The sequence below is a fragment of the Lycorma delicatula genome, chromosome 2 (genome assembly GCF_047948215.1).
Source record: "Lycorma delicatula isolate Av1 chromosome 2, ASM4794821v1, whole genome shotgun sequence".
NCBI lineage: Eukaryota > Metazoa > Arthropoda > Insecta > Hemiptera > Fulgoridae > Lycorma > Lycorma delicatula.
This window is the reverse complement of record NC_134456.1, coordinates 158,078,960-158,092,029: the sequence shown is the minus strand read 5'-3', so window position 1 is coordinate 158,092,029 and position 13,070 is coordinate 158,078,960. Positions and strand designations below refer to the sequence as shown.

The 13,070-nt window shown below is 32.8% G+C and overlaps 1 protein-coding gene across 3 annotated transcripts in view; it reads right to left on the bottom strand.

The window, feature by feature from the left end:
* The window catches only part of LOC142319347 (tudor domain-containing protein 3-like), an 85,860-nt gene that overhangs the window by 61,771 nt on the left and 11,019 nt on the right, over nt 1–13,070 (bottom strand). For all 3 annotated transcript variants that reach the window (XM_075356548.1, XM_075356550.1, XM_075356549.1), the window contains exon 6: nt 11,141–11,251. In XM_075356548.1, the coding sequence (XP_075212663.1) occupies nt 11,141–11,251 (111 nt within the window). The remainder of the gene's footprint in view (nt 1–11,140; nt 11,252–13,070) is intronic.

The following is a 13,070-nucleotide window of genomic DNA, read 5'->3' as shown; positions in this document are numbered from 1 at the left end:
CTCCAACTTTGTGGAAGAAAAGTAAGAATTATTATAGTTATTTTAAGACATCCACAGCTTGTACAATTAAATGTTTCTTTCAACTGCATCAAGACTTCGCTATCAGGGTCAACTTGAGATGAAGTCTCAGTTTTTATTAGCTATAATGAATACTTTTTCCATTGATGACTCAATTTTTGCAATCTTTTGGCAGGATACATTTTCTCTTGCAATCTTTTAGATTTTACAGGTGATTCCCCAATAACCACAAGACTCTCATTGACCCTGACTAATGCATAATTCATTTCATCATAAAGGGCTACTTCACCATCACCTGCTTCTTCTTCTTCTGAAGCTTTATTACTAATTGAGGTAAGCTTTTTCTGACACTTATCACAAATCTTCCAATCACTTTCTAAACTTTGATTTTTTTCTGTCATCCGTGATAACACTTTTCTTAAATTCTTGGTATATTATTATAACCTACTTCTTGAAATGTATTATTACATTTATTATTGTAAAAAATTGCCATACTTAAAAGATTTGCATAGCTATTTTATAATATAATGATGAATAAAATAAATTCTTCATAAAAAAAAATTGAAGACCTGTTTTTTTCTGAAATTCTAGTTCAAATATCAAAGGCATGACCTTGAAATAAAGATTTATGTAAACACAGGCGCTGTATATCATAAAAAAAGAGCATCAAATAAGCTTTAAAATAAGTCAAAGTTTATTAATCTACCTTAATAAAGAACAAAATTATGTCGCTCTAACACTATTGCTCAAAATTTTCCATTTTCCAGCAACTTTCAAGGGCTCTAGAAACAGGTTAATGATAGATCTGAAATTCTGTATTTTCTCATAACTCTATCAACAGTTAATTCATACCAAATTTTATGAAAATCCCAGTTGGTTGGGTTGTGAATGGCTATCCACCTTGTTGATTTCACATGGAATGACCCTTACTACCTTATTAATCAGGAAAGGTGAGACTTATGAAGGGAGCCACCTTACTGATTATTCTGTAAAACTACAAATCTGATATTTGCACATTGCAGGTGTGATTTGTCACCATTTAAAATACTGTTAACCTCAGGACAATTATCATCATTAGAAAAAGCCGATTGAGGTCTTTTCACAAGACTAATATTGGAGGTTCTTTCAGATGGATCACCAACACTCATGGGGTTTTCCTGTGGAATACTAATTTTGGTCACATGAGTACCAGGGTAATACAGGACCACCTCTGCAGAGCCCACACATATAGAGGCTAGAGCTAAATACAACTGGTACATCATTCAAGGCTCACTAGGTAGAGCCATCTACCCATCAGCATGATAATTTCCACCCAGCGTTATAGTTCCATTTTGTAAGGTGTCGCAACACCATTAAGTGTAGTTGTTAGAAGAAATAGTGTACAATGTTGTGTTGCTGTGTAAGGGTATATGAAGTAATTTGTGTACTGTTTGTGATGTGGTGTATGTATATGGTGAATAAATTCAGCAGCTCTGTATATAGTGGGAAGAAACGCTGCAGAGGCTAGGGCTAACCCCTAAAGTCTTTGAGAATAATACTCCCCTTAGGGAACCATAACTATTGTGTTCCAAATAAATTGCTGTAATAAATATGTTTTCCATCATTTCATTAAAAGAAAATTAAATATCTATCTTAATACTTTTACAAAGAATATATTATCTAATATATAAATTAAAATGTACATCAATATGTTTGTACTGAAAATGACAAAAAACCCCGGAAAATGTTGATGTTGTCTGATCAGAACAGTCCTTTTACCATTACTCTTCTTGCAAAATGGTGAAAGTTTCAAAAATAAATTCATCTAGAGAACTCAATCATTAAGTGAGCAAAAACCTCTTTACAACATGATGTTGATTAAATGTTATGATTTACAGCATTCACCTTTTGTGTAATGAATTTTGAGTTGCAGAGTAATTTAAGTTCTATAAGAAATAAGTGAATGATTCAGTGAATGAGGTCATTTAAGATCTAATTTCTTTTCGTTTTTTTTATTAAAAAGCTGGGCAATCTGATTAGAAGAGAGAGTGAATTAATGGATCTATTGCCCAACGAACACAAGACAAAACTATTTTTTTCAAGTAAGATATATAGAAAGCAAAAAAAAATCAATAAGGAGTTAAAGGGACTTCATTAACAGAAGAAATAATTAAGATAGCCGGGAGTAAATCAGTCAGAATTATAAATTAACAAACAAAAAAATGTAATAAAACAACGTAAAATAAAAATAACATATTTAAAATAAATAAGCAATAATGTAAATATATTGAATGTATCATATACAAATAATTGTAATGGAAGGGTAAAGAGGTCCCACAAAAAGTTATTTTCACTTAAAAGTCTATTACAAAAGAAGAGCTTAACTTATTTAACTGATTTAAAATGTTCAACATTGTTTATCACTTTTACACCAATCATTCAAAATACCAATAATGTGTGTTGGTTCAGTCTTCAAGGCTGTATAATAAACACAGTGAAAAATATGACAAACTACTACATGGCAGTAACTGCAGTAACCTAAAGGGCATACTGGAGCATCACGATAAGACAGGAGGAATCAATCGATTGATAATGTACCCTAAACAAAGGCAGGAAAGGACAAACTCTTCATGGAGACTATCTTGCACTGATAATTTTCATAGTAATATGTTATATCTTTAACAAGATAATGTTTATTTTTAACAAGTAGCCTCTCACTAACTCTGCTGTACTTCTCCCAAATGACATTTTACGAAGTACATATATCAGAAAGGATCATTCACTCCATGAAAATAAAATAACAAAACCCTCCTTGGCGGCCACACTGGCTCCTTTATTCCTCAGATTCCTATATGACTACGAATGAAGCACATAATGACCATTGAGAACAAAGACACAAATGTATTAAATTATAAAATGTATAGTATGTAAGTCAAGCAGTGTTTGAAGTATCAAAAGCAGTAAATAGATATGTTGGTTTATCAAGGCAAATTATACAAGACGCTCAATGACAAAGGACAAAATCACACAAAACTGTTAGTGTTTTTATAATCAATGTAAATAACATCCCGTTCACCTGACAAAATACTCAAAAATTTTTATAGTCTGGGTAACTGGTGTCTTCTTTTTTATAAAATTAATAAATATCCAATGAATGAAAAATGTTTTCACGAGGAAATACACAATGATAAAAGGATACGTATTCAGTAATTTGAGGCCAAACACTGAAAAAATAGATGAGTATGAACACCTAGAATTTTATAATGGGGATGTTTAGTAAAATTAATAAATATCCAATGAATGAAAAATGTTTTCACAAGGAAATACACAATGATAAAAGGATAGGTATTCAGTAATTTGAGGCCAAACATTGAAAAAATAGATGAGTATGAACACCTAGAATTTTATAATGGGGATGTTTAGTAAAGTAGCTTAAAGCCCATACCCATGAACCCGATAAAGAGAGAATATTGTTGGATTTTTAACTATATAATGTAAATAAACAAAAATTAGTTTGTCTTTCCATTGAAAGACTAAAGGCTCAGTACACTCTGCTAACATTCTTACCACAATGTTAGTTCATAATACATTTGTAGCTTGGAGAAAGCTGTTGCAGATGGGATCAAAGATTCTCAGATCAATTTCTCTTGAGCAGGAATAGCCCTCTATTTCACAATTCTCATAATTAGACAAGTTATATATTTTACAGCACCAGTAAATGTAAATAAATAAATAAATCTTTAATTTTGATTGGCATTGGTTGTCAGAGTGGTCTCCAGAATTTCTTTATTTCCAACAGTCTTGCAGGACCCAGATTTTTCCCAAGGTGTCCTAGGTCAAATTCTAACAAGTACAGTTTTTGAAAGAGCCAATAATTTCTTACAAGGGTTAGGTAAAAATAAATAAAACACAATTTAGATCACAAAACAATGTAATTCAACAGATTTAACTAATCAATTGATTCAAATTCTACTAATAATATAATAACAATAATTTTTTTTTTGGAGGGGGAGGTAGGTAGAAATGCATTTATGCATGGAGTGTTGGGCTCTCACTAGGAGTCTTATCCAACTACCATCAGCAGTTGGAACGATTAAAACCACCTCCCTTTTTTACCAGGACTTGACCTCGAACTGTTTAACACATTACTTCAGGCTGAGTCTTCCATCCTAGCCTGAGAAGGCCACTACTTAATTTTCATCTGGCTCATAACTATCCAGGTCACCCCTCTTGTCCTGAGAATGCTCCCAATGAATCAGGCCACACTCTCCCAGCTGCTCAGGCAATAATAATAATAATAATAATAATAATTAATTGGATGGATGAGTCTGTTGATTGGCACACATTTTCTCAAATCAAGGAATTAAACTGGACACAGCCACCCTCATATTCTTCTCCAAGATGATTCTGACAGGAACTGTCAGAAATCCAGAATCACATAAATAAAAATAGAATTAAAATTCTCAGAATTTTACCACTTTATATTTATCTTTTACTAACAACCAAAATTCAGTTAATTCCATGTGCTAAATTTTGTTTTTAATGTACTGTCACAAGATAACTCAATTACATTCTCTTCTTCTGCAGTGAATTCAGATGAAACAGTAGCATAAAATGGACTTTAGACCCAAGAGAAATCCACTCCATAGGAGCTACAACTTGTTGCAATATGGGGAAACATTCGTTTCCTCAGTCTTCATTCATTTTTCTTTTCTGTAAGGTTAGCTTTTTTAAAAGCTAGAATTTTTTCAATTAACTTTAAAAGATGCTTGTTGATTCCTTACAGGGACAGACTTAGAACAGTAATCGGCTATTCAAAAATGTCACATAAATATCCTAGTTACACCAAGAGAATTTTCATTCATAAAGTCTTCACTGTTCCTCCTCTTTAAGAAAAATATAAATTTCTTGCAGTAGTTTTAAAACATATAAGACAAAACATTATCATGATAAAGCCATGGCTAAGTACTATAGCACAACAAAGACATGAATTTGGATTTCATATCCTTACATAGATTTTACAAATCTTGTCTTCAAAGATCAAGTTTTTATAAACTTTACTACATATTTTAAAACCTGGTTTAATGTAGGATTCAGATATTTCAGCATAAGTGCTTCCCTGTGAATAATGTAATGGGTTCACAGAGCTTCAGGGGCAAATATAAATTTAAATAAAAGCTTGGAATCCTCTTTATCAGACAGACAAAGAACAAGCACTATCAGCACAAACTCCATCCCACTTAGTCCACTCAAAACTGTTTTCAGATATTAAACTATTAAGAATCTCAAACAAATTTTGAGCCTTTGCACTAACAGCGATACTTTTTTAGAAGAGAAATGTTAATGTCCTCTATAAACCGTACATAGCAAATCAAGTTATGATCATTATTATCATATATAGCTTCATCCAGCTACAAACCAAATTCCTTCCTTTCTCAATTAATTGATCAATAAAGTCCTCCACTATGAGCTGTACTCTGTGGCTGATTGTGTTATTGGACAAAGGCACTTTTGAAAGTATCCCCCAGCAGACTGAAGCTCAATGATATAATGTTCACTATATCTACAGCAGCCAGAAAGAGTTCTTTGGTGATTTTATGTCCTGCCTTGTAAGATGCTAACAAAGCATTGCTTGGTATTGTTGCCTGCAAATAAAAACTATCCTTTTGTTGATTTAACTGTTTCAGTTTCGTGCTAAAGCAATCACAAGATTTACTAACTATGCTGGGTTGAATGGTTTCTAATTTTAACTTACTTGGTAGCACTCACTCTAGTGCCACAACGTTACCAAAGACCAAATAGCTGTAATCATATTTTTGATTTTTACACTTTACAAACTTGCCACTGGCTGTTCATGTCAATTTTCATTTATACATCAGTTATTGCTGTTTAGTTAAAAAAAATTTTTTTAAATTCTCAAAAGAATTCAAAACTTCACTTGACACCATCACAACAATATTCAGTTGAAATAATCTCTGAAGCCAATTCAACTCTAAAAGCATGTGAAATCAATATTAATTTATATATGAGTACAAAAATATCAGAAAATTCAAAATATTACTAAAACAATCAGGTGTAGAATTTAATCTTCTTCACTGATTCTCTTATTAAAAGAATAAAAGTAATCATTATCTCATTATATGTTTTCATTGATAATACAACAATTTGAAAATAGTGATCTGAAAAAATATAATCTGCACTAATTATGAAAAACTGCTTTTAAGTAAATCTGTAAAAGTATCACCTATACAGGGGGGAAAAAAGATTTGTAATTTTAGTTTGTGGGAGGTAGAAATATTTAGTCTTTATTCTTACTTAGTCTTAGTAGCTTGGGTTAACTCAGTATAAGACTAGAATCTTCCAGAAAGTTAATATTAAAATTATGACACACTATGACATTGAATTTAACAGTAATTTTAAAAGAAGTATCTAATAGTTTATTCGAAAGATTTCAAATTAACTGAAAGATATATAAAGTACCTTTATCAATGTTAGATTAGGGAGCTCAATTCCACACCACTCCAATTAATTTTTTCGGAAAATATACAGTAACTTCCAATGAGAACTATCAAGAGAAGACAGTAAAGAATCAATGGGTGGGGTCTTTAAAGACAAAAATGGACTCACCTTCAATAAAAGGAGCAATTAACAAAATTGCTTCCTCAGAATTTCCAACAAGGTTTTACCCAAAACTGTTTTGGCATCCAAATTTAAATACAGTATGAGACAAATGTGTATATAACTGTTAGGAATAATTTTTTAAGGTATAGAATCCATTCAAATTTTAAATTAAATTACAGAATTTTTTAGAATGTTTTATGAATTTAAAAACTTAAAATTTTTTTCAGTAGCTGTGAGGGATTTAACTATTAATTATACACAAAACAATAACAATCTATTATTAATAAATAATAGATAATTATTAATAAATAAATATTAACATTAATTATTATTAATAAATAATAATTAATATAAATAGATAATTAATAATAATAGATTAACGGGCGTCAATCTTCCAAACGGAAAGGTCCCGGACATGTTTACGCATTTCACTAAGGGAACAACTTGACATTCGAGCCTCCACGTGGTGCACCTGGATAGAAGAGTGTTAATGATCTCTCTGAACTAAAGCGGAAGAATGCTCTAGGGCTTACAACCTTAGTTCTAACAATGAGTGACAGGGGAAACCCTTTCACTCCACCATACTTTAAACTAAAATGCATGATGGCAATGTCTACACAAAATGTAACTACTCCAGGAGGTAACTGGAAATCCTCCACTGCCGTTAGCAGTGTCACTGGGGCATCGGATTCTGGAGAGCCCAAAACCTCATGCTCGGAAGTATCGGAGCTTCCTGGAACTACGTTACTGACAACTACACAAACAACACAACAAATAAGACTAAAAACCAAAAAGAAACATCTTTTGGGGACCTTAAATATCAACACTAATGCAGACAGAGAAACTAAAACAACTAACGGACACTCTAGACGAGCAAAAAATAAATATACTGGCTCTACAACAGACAAGGTTCAGGGATGAATTGCCAATGAACACCGGAAACTACAGAATTTTTAAAGGCAAACCAGCGATCAAAAACAACGCAGGAGCCTACATCTTAGGAACAGTGTTTATAGTGAAGAGAAACATCACCAAATCGATCATCGACTTGTTTTCACCATCAGAAAGAATTTCAACGCTGTCTTTCAAGTTAGGCAACAAAGCTTATACAATAATAAACGCACATGCACCAATAAATAGAGACAACAGAAATATCCCGATAAGGTCGAACAATTCTGGAGCTTGTTAGAAGAAACTTACGAACATCCCTCAGCACCATGTAAAGATTTTAGTAGGCGACTTTAATGCTCAAATAGGAAAAGAACGAAAATTCAGGGGACTGGTAGGAGGCTTTCCAGCACATCAAAGGACGAACAAGAATGGCGAAAGACTGATAGCTTTCTGCAAATTATTCAATCTTAGGTTAATGTCAACCAACTTTAAAGCCTTACCGCAGAAAAAGAAGACATGGACATCACCCAACCCGGAATTAGGTGAATTTTAACTGGACCATGTAGCGATAACCGCAAGAAACAAGAAAAAAATCTTAAACGTCAAGGTAAAGAGAGGGATTAACATAGATTCAGACCATTACCTTACGGAAATAAAAGTGAAGTTTCAACCTAATAAACCTGCTGCTCGCCCTCCCAGAAAGCCAAGGTTAGACATGGACAAATTAGGATTGAAAGTTGAAAAATACCAAGAAAACCAGAAAAGTTCAAAAATGGGAAACAACTGGAATGAAATAGAAGAAGCCATGACCAAGGCAGCAGAAGAACTGGCAGAACCTGATAGAAAACCTAGGCATAGATGGTGGAATAATGAATGTGATCGAGCAGTGAATGAACGTGCAACGTTATGGAAATTATGGCTGGCAGATAGGACTATAGAAAAATGGACTAATTTTAGGAACCAGAGGAAGGATACCACCAAGATTATTAGAAGAGTCAAGAAAAATCAGGATAAAGAGATTCTGGAAGGTATTGACAACAACTTCAAACAACATAACACGAGAGACTTCTACAGGATGTTCAAGGACCAGCTGAGGGGATATCAACCATCAGGACTCTGCTTCAGAGATGAAAATGGCAAACTTGCACTAGATAATAAACAGATATTGGCAAGATACTTTGAAAAATTATTAAACTGTGATGAACCAAAAGAAAGACTGCAATTCCTAAAGGATGGCGAGAAGAAAAAAGAAGATTCCAAACCACCATCACTGAAGGAAATAGTTACACTGATAAAGCAATTAAAGAACAACAAAGCACCAGGAGAAAATGGAATAATGTCCGAAATGATAAAGCATGGAGGACAGATTATGGCTGAGAAAATTCAAAAAAATGTTGAAGAAATCTGGATAACAGAAACACTACCAGATGAATGGAAGATGGCGCTGATACACCCACTGCACAAGAAAGGTGATACACAAACAACTACAGAGGAATTTCCCTGTTTCCTGTAGCTTATAAAATATTTTCGAAGGCATTACTTTCTCGACTCGAAGAACAAGTCGACAATGAAATAGAAGAATATCAAGGAGGGTTCAGAAGAGGAAGATCGTGCGTGGAACAAATCTTCAATTTAAAGAATATATTAAGACTAAGAGCATTGAGAGGTATTAACACCGTAGTAACATTTGTAGATTTCAAGAAGGCATACGATTCGATAGACAGACAGTCAATGATGGAAACGCTCAAGGAATTCGGAGAAGACAGGAAGACGCAAACATTAATAGGACAAACGTTGTCAAATACGCAGTCCAAAATAAAATTTATGGGAGAAATATCAGAGCCCTTTGAAGTTAAAATGGAATTGAGGCAGGGAGATGGGCTGTCGCCAATATTGTTTAATCTAATCCTCGAGAAAATAATAAGGGAATGGCGGAAGAAGAAAGAGGAAAACGGATTAAAAGAAATACGACTACGAGCTGGTAAAAACCAAATAAAAGTGGATTGTTTGGCCTTTGCAGATGATACAGTTATAATTACAAAAAATGTTGAAGAGGCTAGAGAATCGATAGAGTTATTAGAGGAAATAGCCATAAGGACAGGACTACAGATATCTTACGAGAAGACAGAATACATGGAATACCGACATCACAAAGAGAAAGAAATAAAAACAAAAGGAGGGAATATCAGGAGAGTCGATCGTTTCAAATATCTTGGAGAAATTATTCAAGCTAATGGACTCGATGAGGCAGCTAACACAGAAAGGACCAGGAAATTAGAAAGAGCATACGGGATAACAAAGAATATCTACAACAAAAAAAGTATATCATACGGATCAAAAATAAGACACTACACTACTGTGCTCAAACCAGAGGCACTCTACGCATCAGAATGTTTGATACTCAGGAAAAAGAATGAACTGAAGGAAATGGAAATAAGTGAAAGAAGAATCTTGAGGAGAATATTGGGACCAAGAAAACTAGAAGACGGATCTTACAGACTAAGAAGTAACGAAGAACTTTATAAAGGGAACAACGAACCGCTGACGTTGACGATGAGAAACGAAGAGTCAAGTTCTACGGTCATATACTCAGGATGTCGGATGATAGGTTAACGAAGCACGTCTTTAGTTTTTTAACAAATATGAAAGCAACTACAGATTGGGTAGTCGAAGTTAAGAAGGACCTCAGCGAACTACAACTGAACGAAGGCGATGAGAACGAGACGAAATGAAATTGTACTGGGAAAACAGACGGAAGACATATCTGTTGTGCAAAAAGTTCAACACGGTCCAAAGAGACCATAACGGAAAAAAATTATTATTATTAATAATCTCTAAAATCTAAATGCAAACCCCTACAATCTCACACAAATAATCCCTATTTCATAAAAGAAAGTTTCATAAGTTCCTGAAATATGCAATATCTGTGTACACTACGTAGTTTCATTATATTTCTTTAAGATGTTTCCTTTGGCAGCTAAACACTTTGGCCATATTCGTTCAGTTTTTAGAAACATTCTTGAAACCTGATCCTTGATTATCTTTTCACATTGATGGTAATATTATCGTCTCAACAACATGGATGACATTAGAAGGAAATCTGGGTTAAAAAAGATTTCCAGCCATCATTTCAAGCACAATAGTATTTTTATCATTTGTCAAGATAAGTGTCCTTTACTAACATGATCAACACTGAAACAATATTCATATAGTTTTGTGTCATTCTTCTTTTTATGGTCATTCTTTCATATCCTTTTTCAATCAATATCAAAATCTTGATGAAAATTTTTAAGTAGAACACTATATTTGGCGTTTATACATAGTTCAATCACAGACAATTACAACTTAAGAAGTATCACATGTATGTAAACAACACTGCTGTTAACAGCAGTCTTCTATCTAGTTAGAAAAGAAGCAGGTTTTATCCAACCTAGCCGTTTTGTAATATTATGAACAATGCCAAATTAAAAATTATTAATTTTTCTGTCACTAATACTATCACAGAAGATGATCCAATAATTTAGAAATAAACTTATTATTTTCTAACTTTTCTTTACATAAAAAGGTAGGCTTTATTTACTTTTTGTAAACTCAAAACTAAATAAAAAATAAATAAAAACTATGAATATACCTTAAAATTTCTATCCTGTATGTTTGGACGGACTATTTTCTGCCCAAATGGAATCCAGGGAGGAGGTCCACCTTCTTCTCCAACTCTTCCACGAGTATGTTTAGCTAAACTCTGCAAATAAATAAAATATTTCTTAATCAACAGCATTAGTCAGAATGTAATTAGATAATCAGATGTGGAGTGGCCTGGTTGATCCAGGCTAATCCATACCATAGAGTAGTAGTATTTAACAAATAAGATTAAAGTATGTTTTTACTTTCATTTCCAAATGGAATAGCAAACCTATGTTAACTTTTTGATAATGTATAAGTAAAAATTCTATTAGATAGAAAATATAAGTCAGAGGGTTCTAGTAGCAAGTAACAAAATATAAATCAAACAGTAGATCAGAGAACGTAAAAAAAAACAGATTATTTATGCTAATAAATTGTTTATCATATTTATCATAAATTGTTATTTATCATAATTTATAAATTGTTGTTTATCATAAATTGTTTATCATATTAGGTGCTAAGTAAAAAATTTATTTTTAAATAAAAAATAAATTTAAATGTAGTCAGATATCTTCTCAATGTAATAAAACTTTACTTTTTCTAGTAAGTGCAGATAACAGACTATAAGACAGAGAGCGCGAACAATAAAAAGATTACTTTCTTTGAAATGGAATGTTATAAAATTTATAGTTTATCATACCTTATTTCATCACACACAAACTAACTGAGTAACATTTTCATCTTAAATATTATTTTGTGTTCTTGAATTTTATATTAGATTTTAACAAAAAAATTGAATATTTAATAAGTTTATAAATATTGAGTATTAGATGTTTTTTTATAAATGTTTACTAACTGTATTGATTACTAAAATATACAGGTAAATAATACAGTAAATATAAAGTACAGTACTTTAGTGTTAGTAGTATAGTATTAGCAAAAATACAGTATTAGATCAGTAAAATAAACAATAACAATATAAAAATAACTAATAGTATGGTGGACAACAGTCTAGTAGTAAGTAAAACAAATAGAGAATATAACATATTTTAATTTTCAGTAAGGTTTAATATCTTTTTTCTTAGGCACAAAAAGTAAATTTTTGTTTAAGATTTTATTCCAAAAAGCAAAGGAGAAGCTATTATATGATGTCAAAATCACTATAAAATGCCAAACCAGTTCTATCACAACAGAAATTTTTTGACTTAAGTGTATATAGTATAGCCTTGTCTTGATGATTCAACACAAGAACTAATCCTTATGTCACAAAACAGTACAGCAGATATATGTATGAATTCAGCATATTTGAGTTATATCTCAGTAGTTGACTAGGGGAAGACCCTGCACAATTTTATACAGGATCTGGGGGAATGGTATGCCTCGAGTTCATTTTCAAGGGCAGCCTTGTCTTGATGATTCAACACAAGAACTAATCCTTATGTCACAAAACAGTACAGCAGATATAAGTATGAATTCAGCATATTTGAGTTATATCTCAGTAGTTGACTAGGGGAAGACCCTGCACAATTTTATACAGGATCTGGGGGAATGGTATGCCTCGAGTTCATTTTCAAGGGCAACAGGTGCCCAGGTGCTCACCAATCATGTTAATTTGAACCTATATCTGTTTCCGTTCTACCTGGCAGCTGATGAGCTGTGCATCTAAGGGAAGGTTCAGTCAAATGAACACCTGATGTTTGACTGCTCTGCTCTTGGGGAGGGGCCACAGATTGGACCACCCTGGAACTTAGAGGTCAAGGGGAAAATTGGCCACTCACAAGTGGTGAGTCAATGTGGTGAGAGCCGCATTTTCAGACCATGTGGGAGTTCCTTGATGCGGTTGCTTTTTTCAACTGACATCAGTAGCTTACTTAAAGGAAAAACTCCTACCGCACTACTGTGGGAAGCTAAACTAGAGATATATGGCTGACCACCAG